At 42.3% G+C, this 19,963-nt stretch overlaps 1 protein-coding gene and 2 pseudogenes across 1 annotated transcript; all 3 read left to right on the forward strand.

The window, feature by feature from the left end:
* Nucleotides 1–5,003: 5,003 nt before the first annotated feature.
* LOC115796899 (zinc finger protein OZF-like) lies at nucleotides 5,004–12,696 on the forward strand. Its single transcript, XM_030753383.1, has 2 exons — nucleotides 5,004–5,286; nucleotides 7,446–12,696. Exons 1-2 carry the CDS (start codon nucleotides 5,115–5,117, stop codon nucleotides 8,675–8,677), a joined length of 1,404 nt encoding a protein of 467 aa, XP_030609243.1. The 5' UTR covers nucleotides 5,004–5,114; the 3' UTR covers nucleotides 8,678–12,696.
* A 4,422-nt stretch (nucleotides 12,697–17,118) lies between these two features.
* LOC115797000 (uncharacterized) lies at nucleotides 17,119–18,405 on the forward strand (annotated as a pseudogene).
* A 488-nt stretch (nucleotides 18,406–18,893) lies between these two features.
* LOC115797001 (tripartite motif-containing protein 16-like protein) lies at nucleotides 18,894–19,857 on the forward strand (annotated as a pseudogene).
* The last annotated feature ends 106 nt before the right edge of the window (nucleotides 19,858–19,963 follow it).

A 19,963-nucleotide genomic window follows, 5' to 3' on the forward strand; every position in this document is an offset into this window, starting at 1 on the left:
AAAAAAAAAAAAATATATATATATATATATATATATATATATATATATATATATATATATATATATATATATATATATATATATATATATATATATATTTTTTTTTTTTTTTTTTTTTTTTAAATGGACGAGGTGATGGAAGAAACAGCTTTGGGGAAGAAACTGTTTCGCAGCCTGCTGGTTCATGTCTTTAATGTGCTGACATTCTCTGGCAATACTGCTGGCCTTTATTATTAGCCTGCTTATATGGGCAGAGTCCAGTCTTGGAAGCTGTGCTTCCATAATCTACCGTGCAGATGAGACTGTCTTGTTCCACTTTTACATGTTCTTAATGTCATACATGCTGCACTGTCGAGACACCAGATTAAATACTGTTTAGGTGAGTATCGGTATAAAAACTTGTATGTGTTATTGTTCCACACACTGCAAAACAGAGACAAGAAAGTACAATGAAGTATTAGGGCCACATTGAGAAAAATTAAATTAAATTAAATTAAAGTACATTAAATTAAATTGTGCATTTTTAGAATAAAGTCAAAATTTTGAGAAAAAAGTCGAAATGTGGAGATTAAAGTTGTCATTTCAAGACATTAACAACTACCCCTCCAACTACCTCTCCAAAATGTCTTGTGTAGATGAGTTAGTAAAACTTTACTTTAGAATTGGTTTTAGTAACAAGAAAATTGTTTCTCTTTTAGTAGAGTACAGAGGTGATATGTAGAATCACAAGACACAAAAGGACAGCTGATCAAGTTGATCAAAGTTTTATTTGGACTAAAAATATGAATGTTTGGCTGGACATAAAAATGTCTGTTACAGAAAGATTTCAGTCTCAGTCACACTGCTGCATTGAAGCTATAAACCAGTTAGTGGTGTTGGGAATCTTGTCAAAATTGATGGAATTACAAACTTTGAAAAGTCCTGTCAGATTTTGACCCACAGTAGCATCATTTTTCAGCATGATATAAGCATCTGTGTTTAAAGCGTGCGCTGAATTGCATTTTGTGAGTGAAGGGGGGTGGGCAGGAGGAGGTGCGCAGGGGCGCCTAATCAGCGCCATGCCTCTGTGATTAATCATATCATATGCACAGCTGTTAAATACAGAAAATGCAACTGGGGAAATGATTTCACCACATCTCTTTGGCACCTCTCTCTTGTGTGGTGCCCCTATGCATTGCATATAGTGCATACCCACTTTTTGCACCACTGTTCTCACATATGCACAGATGTACATGCACGCAAACACACAAAACGGCTAATGATGTATCAAAAAACACCAGGTGACAGGCCACCTGTCACTATTTTCCCGAGGCCTTTTATAAAAAAGAAAAGAGTAGAACGAGAAGCAGAGCCTTCAGCTTTCACTGGAACAACTATCACTGAACAAAGGAGGTGGGTTACGTCACCAACTTTCTCACGCTTACTGAGCTCCCTTCCCAGATGTCTCAACCCCCATTCACACATTTGTCCCAGAGACCTCATTAGGCCACATGAAACAATGGAGCGAAGTCCTATTTTGGTTTCATCTGAAACCACTGATTGTAATGACCCACGCCTCCTTTCACACCTTGGTGCATGTCATTATGCACATTAACAATAGAGGGTCACAACCACCTCCAGGGGACACCTCCACAGGGGTTTAAATACCTGGTTCTCTCCACCATTTGGTTTGAGAACTGAAGAACCCTCTCAGATGAGAGGTGAAACATCTTCACGAAACAAAAAGAAGTCCAGTCACCCCTTTTCAATCTCCAGAGATCATTACTAATATTTGCAGTATTGCACACCACCAGAAAATTGCCACAAAGAGAAAATGAGATGAGGGACACACCTGGTGGACAAACACATTCATGACAAGCATTAAAGCACAGAGGGGTGACAAACAGCTGGAAATACTTGTTGGAAAGGATTGTCATGCCCCAGAAACACACACAGTACACGCAGAGTTTATAGAGGAAGGTTTGAAAGCTTGTGTGATTATTTTGATGGTAAAAATCAAATCTCTTCACATGTGTATTTGAGTTTCCGTCGTCACAGCTGCAGCCGTTTCTCCAACATGTTTGCAAAATGCTCAGCTTTGAAAACCATCTCTCTGAATAAAAACATACATGTATACACAGCTCTGCTGCTTACTGAACAAAACAAACAGGTCAGATGTTAAAATTATTTTATTTTTATTCCAGAAGACTCCCACCACTTACAACAGACAGCTGGCATTTAGAATAGTTGAATAAATATTAAAAACATATAATTTGATAATTTCTGGGCCAGGCAACCTTGACCTGAGAAAATCGTTTTGATATCAATTGTAATTTGAAATAAGCTGTTAAAACAAGTGTAACACATTTGTACAACAGTTTTTCAATATGGCCTGCCATAAAATCAGCAATTCTTTGCAGATTTCTGAAGCAGTCTTTAAGTACACGATTTTTGCATTGTCCGGATATCCTATATTGAAGAGCTCTTTATATATTGTTGCATTTTTTTTTAGAATTTTGTCCACAACGGCCAGTGCCAATGCAGCCACAGGCAATTGCTTGGACAGCTCAGTACAGCACAAGGGGGCTTACACGCAATCGCTTGCTTCAGATATCTAAAAACGTAATTTTGCTTAGTCATAATTACATTTGAGATATCTTAATGTGTGACCCATCAAATGATGAATCTGGTGAGGTCATTTGAGATATCTTGAAAGGAATTTTGACCTGTCAAAATGTAATTGAAGATATCTTGAATTATCATTCTGGATAGTCAAAATGTAGTCTTGTCTAGTCAAAATGCAGTTTTAGACATCTTAAATGTAATTACGGATAGTTCGGACTTGTTAAGACTTGTCACGAACTTGCTTACTTGAGTATTGAGAAACTGCCGTTGAATTGGAAGTAGTGATGACAAAATGAAGCTTTTGTGAAGCACTGAACCACTTGAACCAATTGTTTTGAAAATAGGTTCATTACTCGAAGCTTCAATTATACCCTCTCCTGGAAAAGTGCAATGCTTTCAATTACACACCTGCATGCACACACTCACACACCTCAATGATCTGAAGCATCTTTGCACTGTTTGAGGCACACACGTTATGACCAAATATCATGATATCAGGTTCTATTTACACATAAAGATGGATGAATGTGTGCATGTTGTGTTGTTGAGCAGAGTGCTGGGAAAACATGGCATTAACTGGGTGTGCTTGTGTAACTACCGCTTTTGTGTTAATCTTGATATGACAGCGTCCATCATCTTGTTTAAAGGACGAGTCAGCAAAGGTTGTCTTTAATTCATAACTCAGCAGTAATTGTTGGTCATAACAAGGCTAAAACTGTGCGAGTATGAACCTGACTGACTGTCTCCTTCACTCATAACCAGCGAATCACCTGAACCAGTCATGTGATTCATTCATTCCCTTTTTTTTAAAAACCAACTTTATTGTACAAAAATAGCAACAATACAGTCATAAACACAAACCTACATGTATTATACAGCAACTTGCAATTAAAACAAGAAGGAAAAGTGTAAAATAAATAAAATAAATAATAAATAAGATAAAGTAGAGAATAAATAAAATAAGTGGACACAAAAGAGTTTTCAGATAAAAACATTAAGTGTATTACAGATAGATACTGTCTTGAGAGCCTTTTTGTTTTGTATTTGGGATAAGGTTGTAATATAGTTCTCAAAGTCAGATTTAAAAATGAAGAATTTAGGTTTTTGATTTGAAAACTTGCATTTATGTATGTAATATTTAGCAGCAAATAAAATAAGATTTATGAGAAAAAGGGGATCAGTGTTTTTACTATTGAAATATCCAAAAATAATATTAGGATAAAATTAACAGATATTTTGATAAATGTTCTTATTAACAAATGTGTTAACATCTTTCCAAAATTTATAAGTAAATTCACAAGACCAAAATAAGTGTGAGATGGTTTCAGGGTATAACTCACAAAATGAACAATTTACATCTATGTCTTGTTTCACGTGATTCGTTTCGAGAACGAAGAAGTTGCTGCTTCACACGTCATATGTCACATGATTTTGATGTTCTATGGCAGGCCTATTCAATTACTTTTTCTTCTGGGCCAGATTTGAAAATTTTGAGATGCCACTGGGCCGAAGACCCCTACTTACATTATTTCTTGAGACTTAACTCTAAATATGCTACCAATTGAACTAAATCATAAAAATAAATAAAGGAATTCACAATAAAGGCTTTATACTGCATCATTTATTGATGAGCAAAATAATTCAAGTGCATTGCAAATTTTAACATTTGGCCCAAACCTTGACTAGAATATTTTTAACAAGGCAAATTTTACCACACATATGTTTAAATAAAATAAAAAAAACAATGTAATAATAACAACCTTTTGCAACAGTAAAGTCTTCTATAACATTTTATATGCATTTCTTGAACTAGAACGGCCAACTGATGCAGTGCATTAAATATTTAAACAAAAGAAACTGCACCAAGTGAACATTTAATAACTGTAAAATTAAAGCTTCTTCTGCATATTCAAAGTAATGCTGACTTAATGCGTTCAGTCTTAGAGTTCAGTCTTTGGGGTAAAATAAACACATTTATCAGTCCAAGCAGGGTTAAAACGGCGATTTTCATTGTCAATTTTACGTTTTTGACCTGTCAGTGACATATTTTCGCGGTTGTCGTACTTGGAGAGAGTATTCTGGGCTGGCGTTGCTACGATACCGGAAGCGGTGCGTTCAAGTAAAAGAGGAAGGGCGGGAATTTTTAAAACTCTCACAGCAAATATGATTTGATTGCGTTTTTGCAGCTTACGTTGGGTCAGTCGGGGGGTGGGCCAGTCAAAGGGGGTCCGCGGGCCGGATGTGGCCCCCGGGCCGCTAATTGAATAGCCCTGTTCTATGGAGTTGTAAGACCAGGGTTCGAAGCACGTAGCTTCAGTTTCAAACTCTGATCACCAATTGGCAGACACGGGCAGAGACTGGTGACGTTTCGCAGGGGGAGGAGCAAAGCGTGTCCGCGGTGGACGTACAGTCCGTGTGAGGAAGCTGCAGCAGCGTACTGAATTTAGAGGAGAGACACAAAGAAAGCCACTGATCCTACCACGTTAGTTGAAACCCGATTTGAAGCAGCGATGTGTTCAGCTCAGCATCTGAGAGAGTTCATCAAGGAGAGACTCACTGCTGTTTGTGAAGAAATCTTCTTAGAGGTTCAAAAAACCGTCGGCCATTATGAGGAGGAGATCGACCGTCAGCGCAGACTGCTGGATATCAGCCGGAATCCCGACACAAACTCACACATCACAGGTATGGAAATGTTCGCAGTCACGCCCTGCACACCGGCGAGAAGCGGCTTTAAATAATTTACACATCGCTGCTTACGTTCAGTCCATTCAGTCCATTCCACTGTTTCAGTCCGTGAGCTTGGTTACCTTTATTTTGTTGAGATAAACGCAATTGTGATCACTTTATTGTTTTGTTATTGATGTTGTGTTTTATATAATTCAGCGTAGGGGTGTGCGATATGGACAAAAAATAATATCTCGACATTTTTCTGTAGTTTTGTCGATAACGATAATAAACGATATTTTTCATTGTTTAAAATGTTTTCGTAAAAGAAGTGCAAGCTAGTGAAATATAAGAGTTAACGTGTAAATAACACTGATTTAACTTAGGCAATTTTTTTCAAAAGCAAACGCTCATTACGGAAGACTAGAGAGAAAGAGAGAGAGAAAGGGGGGATGGGGGGATCAATAAAGGAGCCTCCCAGGGGGATTCGCCCTATAGAGGAGGGGACAAAAGCGGCCAACATAACATGAGAGCGATGCTGCACTCTGGTGCTGTGTGTAGTTTTTCATTTTACAGTCAAAACGGGATCACATGGGGTCACCTTTCACAGGTAAGGCTGAGGAATTGTTTTTGGTGGTATTTGGCCATTCTAACATTTTGAAAACAAAATTATTTTTCAGTCCATTCACTTGTATTAGTTCACAGCGCAGCTTTGCCCTGGGGCCCTGCTGCCGGCCGTGCAGGGGGGCTGGCCGCTGGGGGAGGGGGGGGGGGGGGGGGAGGGGGCTGGCTGGCTTCTCGTTGCCTCAGATTCTCTGGTGCCCTTGCTCCTTGGCTGCGGAGACTCCGTCTGAGACCTCCCTCCCCCGTCTGCTAGGAGGGGTGTACGGTTGTCTTTAGAATGAGTGGCCGCGGGTCTTCGTAGGTCTTGATGGGCTGCTGGTGGCCTGGGCTACCTGGGGTTCTCTTTGACTGCCTCTAGCTTCTGGTGGGCGGGGCTGAGGCTTTCTGCCTTCATTGGTAAGCACATTTCATGACACAAACACATACACCCACATAGTAACACAAATGGTTGGTTTGTGTAACTATGCTTCTTCTTTTATTTTGTTTTCCCCGCACAATCTTTAATTTTGCAAATATTGTCAATATCTTATGTTTAACAAGTGACGAACTATTTGGTTTACCTACTTGCACTTTTCTATTTTTCTCCCTTTTTTTTTTTCTTTTTTCCCTTCCTCTTTTCTTTCTTTTCTCTTTCTTAAGCCTGTCATTTCTGGCACAATTTGTTAAATAGCATGTTAAAAATAATTCTAATAAAATAAAGGGTCACACAGTAACAAGAGGAGCCTATAGAGAACCTATAGAGCTCATCTTGAAATAGCAAATATGTTTGGCACAACAATGCATTCAGATCACAGTTCTGTTTGCAAGATCTGCCAGACGTGACAGGCTTAAAAAAAAAAAAAAAAAAAAGAATGGTGAAATACAATTAAAAAAAAATTTTCTTCAGTCTTACCTGTGAAAGGTAATCGTATGTGATCACATTTCAACTGTAAAATAGTTTGAACAACTGTATGCAGCACAAGAGTACTGATTTAGGTTTGTCTTGGGGCGAGCTCCTGAAACTTTTCATATTCCTCATACTTGATGATGGAATAGGTTAGTTGTTGAGCTATCTGCTTTCTTACAATGTCTTCAAACTGCTGTCTTTTGAGCAATGTCAGTCTTTTCAAATCCAACCTCCTCGCCTAGGAATTAAATCTAAGGCTGTAGACTGCGTGGCTGGTGCAGTGTGTTCACTCGTTTCCATCTTTAGGTGTGTTGTTTAGGCAGCTGTGCTAGCACACAGTATGGGCACTCTCAATGCGCACGCCCAGCAACCTATACTACAGCATAAAGTAGTGAATGCTTGGAGCAGAGGGGTTTTGATTGTTGTTTTTCCAGGTCAGTAGCATACTCGATAACGTCAGCTTTCACATCATTAACACAGCAATTAAGATACAGAAAATATATATCGCGCACCCCTAATTACAAGTACTTGTGTTAAAAAAAATACTTTGGTATAAGTTGAATTACTGGGTCAACATCTTTTTTTTTTTTTTTTTTTTTTTTTGTGTTTGTGTATTTTTGTTTTATGGCATTAGTAACCTTGCTTTTGTGTTTCTTTGTTCCTCAAGACATGCCACAAAAGCATGATTGTGAGGAAGAGGACGGTCTCACCAGGAGAGGTAACCAGGAGAGGAACTTCACTCGGGACCAGGAGTACCCAGAGCCTCCACAGATTAAAGAGGAACAGGAGCACCCAGAGCCTCCACAGATTAAAGAGGAACAGGAGCACCCAGAGCCTCCACAGATTAAAGAGGAACAGGAGCACCCAGAGCCTCCACAGATTAAAGAGGAACAGGAGAAACTCTGTAGCAGTCAGGGGGGTGAGGAGCTTGGACTGAAGCAGAAAGCTGATGCCTTTATGGTAACTATTACTTATGAGGAAAGTGACCACAGTGAACCAGAACCAAACAGTGAGCAGCTTCTTTCTCACAGCTCTTCTGAAGCAGAGGTAAAGAAGAGGATACATCGCAGAAAGAGAAGTCACAGTCAGAGAGTAGACAACACTCCTGTGTCAGAGAATCAGAGTCAAACTGACACAAGGAAGAAGTCTCTACAATGTGACACCTGTGGAAAAGCTTTCATATATAAATCCCACCTGACCAGACACCTGAAAGTTCACACACGAGAGAAACCACATTGTTGTATCACCAGTGGGAAAAACATTGGTCAGAATTCAGACTTGGAGCTTCATGCAAAAATTCACACTGGTGAAAAGCCACATTCTTGTGGCACGTGTCATCAAGGATTCGATCGGAAGTCAGCCTTGAAACATCATGCAAGAATTCACACTGGTGAGAGGCCATATTCTTGTGGCATGTGTCATAAAACATTCAATCGGAAGTCAGTCTTGAAGCGTCATGCAAAAATTCACACCGGTGAGAGGCCATATTCCTGTAGCACCTGTGGGAAAAGATTCCGTGAGAAATCAAACTTGCAAAGTCATGTAAAAATTCACACAGGTGAGAAGCCATTTACATGTGGCACCTGTGGGAAACAATTCATACAGAAGATAAACTTGAAAACACACATGATAATTCACACAGGTGAGATGCCATATTCCTGTGGCACCTGTGGGAAAAGATTCAGTCGGAAAATTGACTTGAAGCGTCATGTAAGAAATCACACTGGTGAGAAGCCATATTCTTGTGGCACCTGTGGGAAAAGATTCAATCACAAATCAACCTTGGATTGTCATATAAGAATCCACACTGGTGAGAAGCCATATCTTTGTAACATCTGTGGGACAAGATTCACTTCAAGGATACAGTTAAAGAAACACATGAGAATTCATTCTGGTTAAAGGTTTCATGCTCAGAAAATGTGAGACAGCTGTGAGTTGTACCTGTGTGTTGGTGGTAGAGCTCACACTGAGCAGAAGTCAAATCACTGCACAAGATGAGTGAAAAGGTGACCCATATTCAAGCCAGTATTTTCTGTGCAGAGCAGTAAAGAACTCTCTGCATTGTTTATTCAGTTTATTACCTTGAGGCCTTTTTTATATGAATTTTTATACAGACGCATAAATTACGTGCAAATGTTTGGTACCTTAAAAATATTTTTCTGACTTGCCTGTTCAATCTGTTCTGACCTTGACTCTATTTAACTCAGAGAGGAAAAGACTGGAAGATAAGGTTGCAACACAACCAATACCGTTTTAAAGGAACAATTCATGAATTTAAGAACAATGGAGTTCTCTTTTATTATTTTGATTTGTAAAGGGCCCAGGTTGTAATTTCTGTTGTGAAATGGTTACCTGTTGATGTATTAACTTAGGTTACAGTTAACTGAACATTTGTATGTTATGATCATTTGTACTCATACTCAGCTCCTCTCAAACTTAGAGCGAGGTGTACTTACCTGGGAGTGGGTTACATGTATAATAAAAATCAGTGATTGTATCTGAAGTGATGTCATTTTTCAGATGAAAAGTTTGATCACACTTGATCACTTACACATTTATATCTAAAAACTAAATGATGCAGGCCTGTATATTGTGGAGGAGAGACATGTTTATTTGCCCTGAGCTGCATTTGTCAGGCAGAGCATCTCCACACTCCACCAATCTAATGTTCTGTTTTGGTTTATCTGATGGATATTTCTGTCCATTACTGTGTAGCTGTTGAACCACACGCACAGACAGTAAGTCAAAATGCTCTACAGAGCAACAGTAGATAGACACCAGCAGAATTTGGTTCAGGTGAGAAGCCTCTTGTAATGAGGTCTTTGCTGGGCCTTTTTTGGCAGTGTTGGCAGTGTTAATACTCCAGCTCAGGTCGTACTCCAACTTCACTTCCAGGAACCAAAAAATTGAGACCATCCCCACCAATGAACAGAGATTGAATGACATCCCACAAGAGCAGCCAAGTGTAATCCCCTGCATGCTCCAGGTGGGAGAGAGCAGAAAGGAGGTCTGTGGCAATGGTGTCCACTGTGAACGTGTTAGTTCTGTAGGCAAGCTAGTGGAGGTCAATCCTGGGGGGAAGACGAGGTGAGGTGGGCATGGACAAGATTTTCAAAGCACTTTATAATAACTGGTGTAAATGATACTGGCTGGTAATCATTCAGCCCAATGATGGTTTTCTTCTTGAGGATGGGGACAAACATGGAGGAGTTCGGGCAGGGAGGGACAGCAGCCCGACTCAGGGACTGGTTAAAAATGCTGGTAAAAATACCAGCCAGCTGAGTTGCTCAAACCTTGAGTACCTGTCCAGAGACACCATCGGGCCTCACAGCTTTCCTGGGCTTCACAGCTTCCTGCATACTCCTCACTTGTTGCTCCTCCAGCCTGAGGATGTGGCTGATGGATGTTGGATGGCTGTCTCTGGTTGTTGTACCTCTAAACAGGCAAAGAAACTGTTCAGCTCCTCCTCCAGATTAATGTCGCTGTTGTCAACTGACAGGCTGGGTCTGTAATTTATTATATGCTGAACCCATGTCACCCCTGCCTGAAGTTGTGGATCAAGAAACAGTCTTCAGTCTTCCTCCCTTCGTCTCCCTGATGCCCTTTAAGGTTGCCGCTGGCAGCACCTTAAAGCACCCCATCACCAGCTCTGAAGGCAATGTTTCTCTCTGAGCAGGATCTGCACATTTCCATTTGTCCATGACTTTCTGTTTGGATAAACCCAGATGTTCTTGTCCACAGTTAGTGTCAGTACAGAACTTGATGTAGTGCTGTCATGAGTTTGTAGCAAAGAAATGTTTTTCTGTTCCATCACAGCATCTTCGAAGCGTTACATGACGCAGCTCACAGGAGGGGTGGTTCTGAAATGTTTGAGTAGAACCTAATCCATATTCTCCAATATTCTCTGTAAACAAGACAAACATTACAATTTCTTGCAATAAGTAAAGCAGGGGTTCAAATGAAGTCAAATGTACAGTACACAAAGAATATATTAGTTAAATCTTCTGCTAGTGCAGGCAGTACAGTATTTTTATACTAAAATCTCCAGACAGGCAGTACTTTATGTGATACATTAAAACAGTGCTTGTCTGAATTTGGGTCGTCAGCATTCCTACAGTCTACAACTCGTCACATTTCTTTTAGACCTGATGTTTTTATGTCTACATGTCTTAGGTCTTTGTGAGTTGCTGTAAGAGATGACAGCGGTGTTGGAGTTATGTTCGCACTCTGCTGCCAGTGTTGGTTTTTCAACACAGGTGTGAAATGACTGAGAAGGTGTTTAAGATTTAGCAACACATGTGTGGAGTGTGTTTAGTGACTGAGAATGTGTTTGCTGTTTTACATAAGAAAGTGATTGAGTTGAACCGGATGTGTATAAGTGCCTAAATTGTGTCGACGGTTTGGCCAAAAGAGTGTGTGATTTGGGACATTCGTTTAAGCCTCTGTGGATTTGGTTTTGGGATTGAAGTTTAGCGTTTTAGTGATTCAGAAATACTGTAACGGTTTTACTCTTTGGTGCAGTTGAGGATGCTATATTATTTTATGTTTTTGAATTTTTAAGCTTAAATTGTTTATTTTTCTTTTTTTTTTAAAATTATTTTAGGCTTGTTTTTTTGGTACTTGTGAGCAGGTACCGTCTCCATAGGGATGGGGTTTGGGAAGAATGGCAGGAGGAGAGCAGCTGCAGAGAGGCGTATAAGACTGCAACTGTGCTTCTTGGTCTCAACCCTGGGTAGTCAGGTTTTAGGAGGGTTAATAAATTTGGCCAGATTTCTAGAAATGAGAGCTGCTCCATCCAAAGTGGGATGGATGCCGTCTCTCCTAACAACACCAGCTTTTCCAAAATTACTATAAAGCTCACGTTGTTTTTTGGACACCACTCATACAGCCTGCAATTCAAGCAGAACATGCAGCTAAACATGTCGCTCCTGGTCTGATTGCGGAGAGAAAAGTACAGTCAGACATTGTTTTTGCAAAGTTACACATCGATTCAATGTTAACTCTAGTGACCTCCGACTGGTGTAACCAGGTGTCATTACTGCCGATGTGAACTATGATCTTACCAGATTTACATTTAGCCTTAGCCAGCAGTTTCAAATTTCCTTGATTTTCACCTGCTCTGGCTCCTGGAAGACATTTGACTATGGTCCCTGCTGTAGCTTTACGTTTCTCTAAATAGAGTCACCAATGACCAGAATTTGTTCCTCAGCGAGTGTGTCGCTGAGTGGGAAAAACGATTAGACACGTGAACAGGTTGGTGGTGTCCCGGGTCCTTGTGTTTAAAACTATGCCTCCTCCTCACAGTCATCCAGCTGGCTTGCTTTCCCTGCTGCTGGGGGAATGCTAATGGCGGCTAAGCTACCTTGGTCCTCACCAACTACAGAGGCCTGGCTAGTCTCCAGTTCACTGAGCCTGGCCTCCAGAACTACAAACAAACTACATTTATTACAAGTACCGTTGCTGCTAAAGAAGGCCGAGAAATAACTAAACATTTGACACACAGAGCAGGAAAGTGCAGGAGGGACAGGAGAAGAACCCATGCTGTTAGTGAGTCACCTAAGAGATAAGCTAATAGATGCACTAAGTTAGAAAATTTCAAAACAGCCTGTGAATAATGTGAATAAAGGTGATTCAGCAGACAGTGTGTTTAGATAAAGCACATGAACATTACACTGAAATATGTCTGTAGCATGAAGGAAATTAGTTTTTATGAAGTTTCATGAGGTTCGTGGTATATGTTTGTCTTTACTAAATGTACATTTACTTCCCTGAGAAATTTGTCTGGAAAATAACATAACTGATTATGATGTAACCAAGACTGATAAGCTGTGACTATATTAAACTGTAAGCTGAATTAGAATGTGCCAATACTTCATGTCATCTCACACGGGTGTGGCATGCAGTCCTGACCCAGATTAATTTGTAAACTGTTTGAAATAGCTTTATTAAATTTAATAATTAGACTCCTCATTCCTTGTTTGTGTCATTCTTGTTCGATAAACGAACATGCCGAAACCTGGGGGGATGAGCTGGTTTTTCAAGCACTAAAGCCTATGGACAGTCCCAAAACATACACAACATGCTGTATGTTGCAATATTCTTTTTATTGTGTTCTTGTTTTGTATCATTAAATTCTGTGGCAGACGTCCACCTCTGCTCAGTTTAATCCCCTCCTCCTGCCAGCTACTGCTTAAAAAGACAAAAACACACACGATCAATCCCATGCCGGGCAGCTGACCCCCCCACACACACACACACATACACACATACTAGAGTGTTGAGTACAGATACCTGATAATTCTATTAAAGTACAGTAAGCGGAAGTGAATGGATGGATGGAGCAAAGTATTTGTACCTTAACACTAGAACTACCAGCATTTTCCCTCTACTCCTTTTTCTACCAAGCGCTGCCAAATGGCAGTTTTACATCTCATTAGGCCACCTTTTGTTATGTACACGGGGCCAGTAGATTGGAATGTGTGTGGGATGGGTGTGGGGGTGGGGATGGGTTACCAATGATGACCAATGATGACTCAGGGTCGCCAGGTGTATAAAAAGCCAGGTCACAACACATATTTCACCTACTCTGTTGACTGAGAAGCAGAGATGCCAAAGGTTTACGGCACACAGCAAGCTTTGGACATGATCCTCAACCATGTCAACCCCTGTGACTCCGATGGAGATGAAAGAAGAAGAAGAAGAAGAAGAAGAAGAAACAGCCTTTATTGTCCCACAGAGGGGAAATTTGGGTGTAACAGCAGCCGCAGTTATTATAAATATAAATAAAGATATAATAATTCACACTATTAAGAAAAGAATATATATAAAATCAACAAACAATATTAACCTTAATACTACTAATAATAATAACACTATATACAATGTGCATGATGTGCCGGACTATTTACAGTATATTATTATTATTATTATTATATATTATCCTACATTGTGTAGGCTATTGTGGTTTTTGTTGGGAGCAGTGATGGTTATAAAGTCTTACAGCTGCTGGGAGGAAGGATCTGCGGTAACGCTCCTTTGTGCATTTAGGATGCAGCAGTCTGTCACTGAAGGAGCTCTCCAGCTCAGCAACAGTTTCATGCATGGGATGGGAGACCTTGTCCATCAGTGATGTTATTTTGGTCAGAGTCCTTCTGTCTCCCACCACCTGCACTGAGTCGAGAGGACATCCTAGGACAGAGCTGGCTTTCCTGATGAGCTTGTCTATCCTCTTCCTCTCAGTTGTAGACAAGCTGCTGCTCCAACATACTGCTGCATAGAAGATGGCTGATGCCACCACAGAGTCATAGAAGGTCTTCAGGAGTGTCCCCTGCACTCCAAAAGACCTCAGCCTTCTCAGCAGGTAGAGTCTGCTCTGACCCTTCCTGTAGAGCGCATCAGTGTTATGAGTCCAGTCCAGTTTATTGTTTAGGTGAACACCCAGGTACTTATAAGAGTCCACTATCTCAATGTCCACTCCCTGGATGTTCACCGGTGTCCGTGTGGTGGGTCTGCGCCTGCGGAAATCCACCACCAGCTCCTTGGTTTTAGCGGCGTTGATCAGGAGGTAGTTCCGCTGGCACCAGTCCACAAAGTCCTGAGTCCACTGTCTGTACTCTGAGTCATCCTCACCTGTGATGAGGCCAACTATGGCAGAGTCGTCAGAGAACTTCTGCAGATGGCAGCGTGGGGAGTTGATGGAGAAGTCTGCAGTGTAGAGGGTGAAGAGGAACGGTGCCAGCACAGTTCCCTGTGGGGCCCCCGTACTGCAGACCAGCCTGTCAGAGACACAGCCCTGTGTCCTCACGTACTGTGGGCGGTCAGTGAGGTAGTCCAGTATCCACTCGGAGATGTGGTGGTCCACTCCTGACAGTTCCAGCTTGTCTCTCAGAAGTCCTGGCTGGATGGTGTTAAAAGCACTGGAGAAATCAAAGAACATGATCCTCACAGTGCTTCCAGGCTTCTCCAGGTGGGTCAGAGCTCGGTGCAGGAGGTAGATGATGGCGTCATCCACCCCGATGCCAGGCCGGTAGGCGAACTGCAGCGGGTCCAACGAAGACGACACCATGAGGCGTAGATGGTTGAGGACCAGCCTCTCGAGGGTCTTCATTAGATGCGATGTCAGGGCTACCGGCCTGTAGCTGCTAAGATCCTTTGGATGTTTGGTCTTTGGTACCGGTACCACACAGGAGGTCTTCCACAGTTGTGGTACTTTCCCCAGCTTCAAGCTCAGGTTGAACATGTATCCCATGATGCCACACAGCTGATCTGCGCAGCACCTCAGGAGCCTGGAGCTGATGCCGTCTGGACCATCAGCCTTTCGCACCTTGATCTTACGTAGCTCCTTCCTCACATGATGAGTTGAGAGGGACAAGATGGAGGTGGGGGATGGGGGTTGTGAGATGGAGTCCTCAGAAGTGAAGGGGGTGGGTGATGGCTGAGAGCTGAGAGGTGTGAGGTCCCAAGAAGAAGAAAGGTTGGCAGTCATTAAAGATGGTGGGGCTGACAGCAGGGGGGACTGGGCTGGGGGAGGGGTGGGTGGCTGGTCAAACCTGTTAAAGAACTGGTTCAGGTTGTTAACCCACTCTAAGTCTCCCACAACCCTAGGGCTTGGTTTGTGGCCTGAAATTGAGTTCAAACTCCTCCAAACCCCACTGATGTTGCTCTGTTGTAGCTGGTCCTCCATCTTCTTCCTGTAGATGTTTTTTCCATCCCTGATTTTCCTTCTCAGATCCTTCTGCACGGCTCTCAGCTCCTCCTTATTTCCTGATCTAAAGGCTCTCTTCTTCTCCTTCAGGAGAGCCTTTATTTCAGAGTTGATCCAGGGTTTGTTGTTTGAAAAACACCGTACCCTCCTGGTGGGCACAGTGTTTTCCACGCAGAAATTGATGTAATCAGTGATGCAGTCCGTGATGCTGTCGATGTCCTCCCCATGAGGGGCACAAAGCTCTTCCCACACAGTGGAGCTAAAGCAGTCTCTCAGAGCTTCTTCAGTCTCCTCAGACCATTTCTTCACTGTGTGTGTCACAACTGGTTCTCTGTGTACCAAGGGTTTGTACACAGGCTGGAGATGAACCAGGTTGTGATCTGAGCCCCCCAGGGGAGGCAGAGGTGATGAGCTGTATGCCTCCTTGATGTTGGCATACAGTAGATCCAGTGTGTTGGTATTCCTGGTGTGGCAGGTGACATACTGGGTGAAGGTGGGGAGAGTGGAGGACAGGGAGACGTGGTTAAAGTCCCCTGAGATCAGAAAGAGGGCCTGTGGGTGCTGTGTTTGGAGTCTGCTGGTAGTAGCATGGAGGACATCGCAGGCTGCAGCAGCGTTAGCAGAGGGCGGCACATACACAGTTATCACAATAACATGTGAAAACTCCCGAGGAAGATAGTGCGGTCTCACACCAACAGCGAGCAGTTCAATGTCCTTACTGCAGAGCGAGAAATAACCCTTGTGCTAAATTCCGAATGAAAATTCTTCTGGTAAGATTTCCTAAATTTCCTATTTTCGTTTGCCGTTTGTTGTGTTTTAGGAAGAGACGAATATCTTTGCGATTGCACATTATTTCAACATTTCACTAATCAAATCTCAAACATGGTCACCCTGTAGATGAGGAAACTTCGCCACCTCCAGAAAAGAGAGGTCGCATGGAGACACATGAGTGGCTGACAGAGACGGCAAAAGACGGCACAGTGTGGCATGAGGAACAGATCGGAAGGCCTCTGCATCACAGCCCAATTGATTGTTATGCCACAGATGGAGAGAATAGAATAGAATAGAATGCCTTTATTGTCATTATACAGGATGTACAATGAGATTGGAGGGCCACTCCTGTTCAGTGCCATGTAACAGAAAATCAAACTCTCTAAATGAAAACAAAAATATTATAAAAATATTATAGTCTAGTATAATCAATATGATCAAGAGATATACAGAAAATAAACAATGTGTAAAATTGTTCCTGAGTCTGTTTGTTCTGGCTTTGATGCACCTGTAGCGCCTGCCAGAGGGCAGCAGGTCAAACAGGTCAAAGCCAGGGTGTGAGCTGTCCTTGATGATGTTCCTGGCTCTGCTGATGCAGCGGGAGGTGTAGATGTCCATCAGGGAGGGGAGAGGGCAGCCAACGATTCTTTGTGCTGTCTTGACTACCCTCTAAAGCCTGACCCTGTCTGCCTCAGTGCAGCTGCCGTACCATACTGTGATACAGTACGTCAGCAGGCTCTCAATGGATGAGTGGTAGAAGGTCAGCAGCAGGTTTGAGTTCAAGTTGTTCTTCCTGAGAGCCAACTGCTTTGGCCAGAAGAAAGGTGTCGAGTCGCTTACAGAGTTTCCTCTGTTTCATCACTCTGGAAATGCTTCGGACCATTCAGGAGTGGACTGTCCAGCATGCACGCCAGACACAGCAGGGAAACTGGTTCATGGCCCTCCCTGAACTAAAGGCGTTCATTGCAATCCTCATCCTGCGAGGGATTGTCCGCCTTCCAGCGGTGCATGATGTATGGTCAGCAACACTGGGAGTGCCCGCAATCAGCAAGATTATGGCCCGAAACCGCTTCCAGGACATCATGCGGCACCTACGCTTCGATGACAAGGACACACGCAATGAACGAGTTGCAAATGATCGGTTTGCTGCAGTCTCTGACATTTGGGGGTCTTTTGTTACCAACTGCATTACCTCTTACAACCCAGGAAGGCACATCACCATAGATGAGCAACTTTTTCCAACTAAGACCCGTTGCTGTTTCCTGCAGTACAGTGCTACAAATCCTGACAAGTGTGGCATAAAGTTCTGGGTGGCATGTGACCTGAAATCCAAGTATGTATGCAACATCATCCCATATCTTGGCAAAGACCCCAGTCGTCCCACGGGGGAAAAACTATCAGAAAATGTGGTGATGAAGCTTATGGAACCATTTATGGACAAAGGAAGAACCGTTACCACAGACAATTTTTTTACATCATTGTCACTAGCACAACGACTGCTCAGCCGGAAGACCACACTCCTTGGCACAGTAAACAAGGTTCGGCACGAGCTTCCAGACTCTGCCAAAAAGACTTTGGACCATGAGGAATTCAGCACACAGGTGTTTTCAACCTCTGGTGCCACACTGACCATTTACGCGCCCAAACAGAGAAAGACTGCATCCTCAGTAGCATGCACAGTGTGGTGGAGACTGGGGATACCCGGAAAGAAAAACCAAACACAGTCACCGACTACAACAGCCTGAAATGTGGTGTGGATGTCATGGACCAGATGGTGCGAAAGTACACTGTGCGTTCAGGAACACGGCGTTGGCCAGTCGCTGTGTTTTACAACTTGATTGACATTGCAGCACTGAATGCACATGTGCTTTACCAAGCATGCACTGGGGTCAAAGAGAGACGGACGGACTTCTTGGTGAAGCTTGCAAGAGAGCTTGCACAGTCTCATATGGCAGCCAAGGAGGTGCATAAGGAAAACCTTCAGCAACAACCACTCTCACCTGACACAGGGAAAAGGGCATTGTGCCAGGTGAAGTGTTGCTGCAAGAATAACCATGCCACTAAGCGTTGTGTTTATTGCAACAAGTTGACATGTGGAAAATGCAGAAAGGAGATGTTGTGGCAGTGCCAGATGTGTTCAGACAATCTGTAACAAATATACCAATAAAAATGTGCTGGATAAATATTTTGGTCGTCTTCAGTCCTTTTATAGTCGTATACAACTGTCCATCAATACTGAGATAAAGTATTCCTAAAAAACATAACATAACAACAATCTAAGTTCTAAGTATGGCAGTTCAACACTTCAAAATAAAAAAATAAATTAATATTATTTGAAAATAAGCCAAAACACTATCAAATAAAAACTTAGACTCTAAAGTTAATGGCAGCTTTACACAAGGGCATTTGTGTATGGACTACGGAACACAAATGATTTATAATAGTTTTACAGATATTTACAGTTAGAATTTCCTTACAGTACATGGCAATGGGAAGCCTACTTTGTCTTGTTGACCGATGCTGAATAAAGGGCATGTAAAAATGTATGAAATGGTCAAAAGTTTATATGATACAGTAAATGTGATGAGTGAAACAATACAGTGCATTTTGAAAGCCCCTTCTAGTCCCTACTCAGGAGAGATGTCTCAGGCATTTCAGACTTCTAGGCTCTGCTCAAGGATACCCCTCCCCCTAAGGTCTGTGCTTGAACCTCCAGGTCTGGCAGGTAATGGCTGCATTTACAAATGAAAGGGGGTCGTCTAGTGTCTAGTTGTGCTGGCCTCATTTGCATGACACAATTCACAGCTGCCATTTGGCAGCACCTTGGGATTTAAAGGTATAACTGCCATTTGGCAGGAGTCTGTCAGCACTCAGTGAGTCTACACACTCATCCAGCATCAATATTGGTCCTCTGAGGTACTTTGAGGATGTGACAGCAGCTGTGTCAGAGACCAGAGACAAACTACAGGACATCCTGAGAGAGGAATGGACAAACATCTCACTGACAGTCACTGAAGAGGATGTTTTACTGTCACCATCAGAGCCAAAGACCAGAGCTGGATTCTTAAAATATTCACTTGAAATCACACTGGATCCAAACACAGCACACAGATATCTGTTATTATCTGAGGGGAACAGAAAGGTAACAAGAATGAAACAACAACAGTTTTATTCTGATCATCCAGACAGATTCACTGATTATTCTCATGTCCTGAGTAGAGAGAGTCTGACTGGATGTTGTTACTGGGAGGTGGAGTGGAGAGGGAGAGGAGTTTTAGTAGCAGTCACATACAAGAATATCAGCAAAGCAGGGAGCCTCAATGAATGTGGGTTTGGATCTAATGACAAATCTTGGGCATTGTATTGTTACACAAACAGTTGCTAATTTTGGCACAACACGGTCCACACTGTCCTCTCAGGTCCTCGGTCCTCCAGAGTAGGAGTGTACCTGGATCACAGAGCAGGTATTCTGTCTTTCTACAGCATCTCTGAAACCATGACTCTCCTCCACAGAGTCCAGACCACATTCACTCAGCCGCTCTATGCTGGACTTTATCTTTATTCCTGTGATAGAGACACTGCAGAGTTGATTAAAGTCAAATAGACATTATTGTCTTAGTCATATTTAAAGCTGCTACCAGTTTCTGTAAAGGGATGATTGTTGATTTTCGTGATCATATATAACCGTAAACATAATGCCTTTGAAGTTT

This window comes from Archocentrus centrarchus, chromosome 18, assembly GCF_007364275.1.
Source record: "Archocentrus centrarchus isolate MPI-CPG fArcCen1 chromosome 18, fArcCen1, whole genome shotgun sequence".
In the NCBI taxonomy this organism is placed as follows: Eukaryota; Metazoa; Chordata; class Actinopteri; order Cichliformes; family Cichlidae; genus Archocentrus; species Archocentrus centrarchus.

Bases quoted from the DNA above. Each gene is read 5' to 3' on its own strand.
- LOC115796899 (XM_030753383.1), top strand. From the start codon at position 5,115: ATGTGTTCAGCTCAGCATCTGAGAGAGTTCATCAAGGAGAGACTCACT. The intron at 5,287-7,445 runs GTATGGAAATGT...TTGTTCCTCAAG, and splicing joins CACAAACTCACACATCACAG to ACATGCCACAAAAGCATGAT.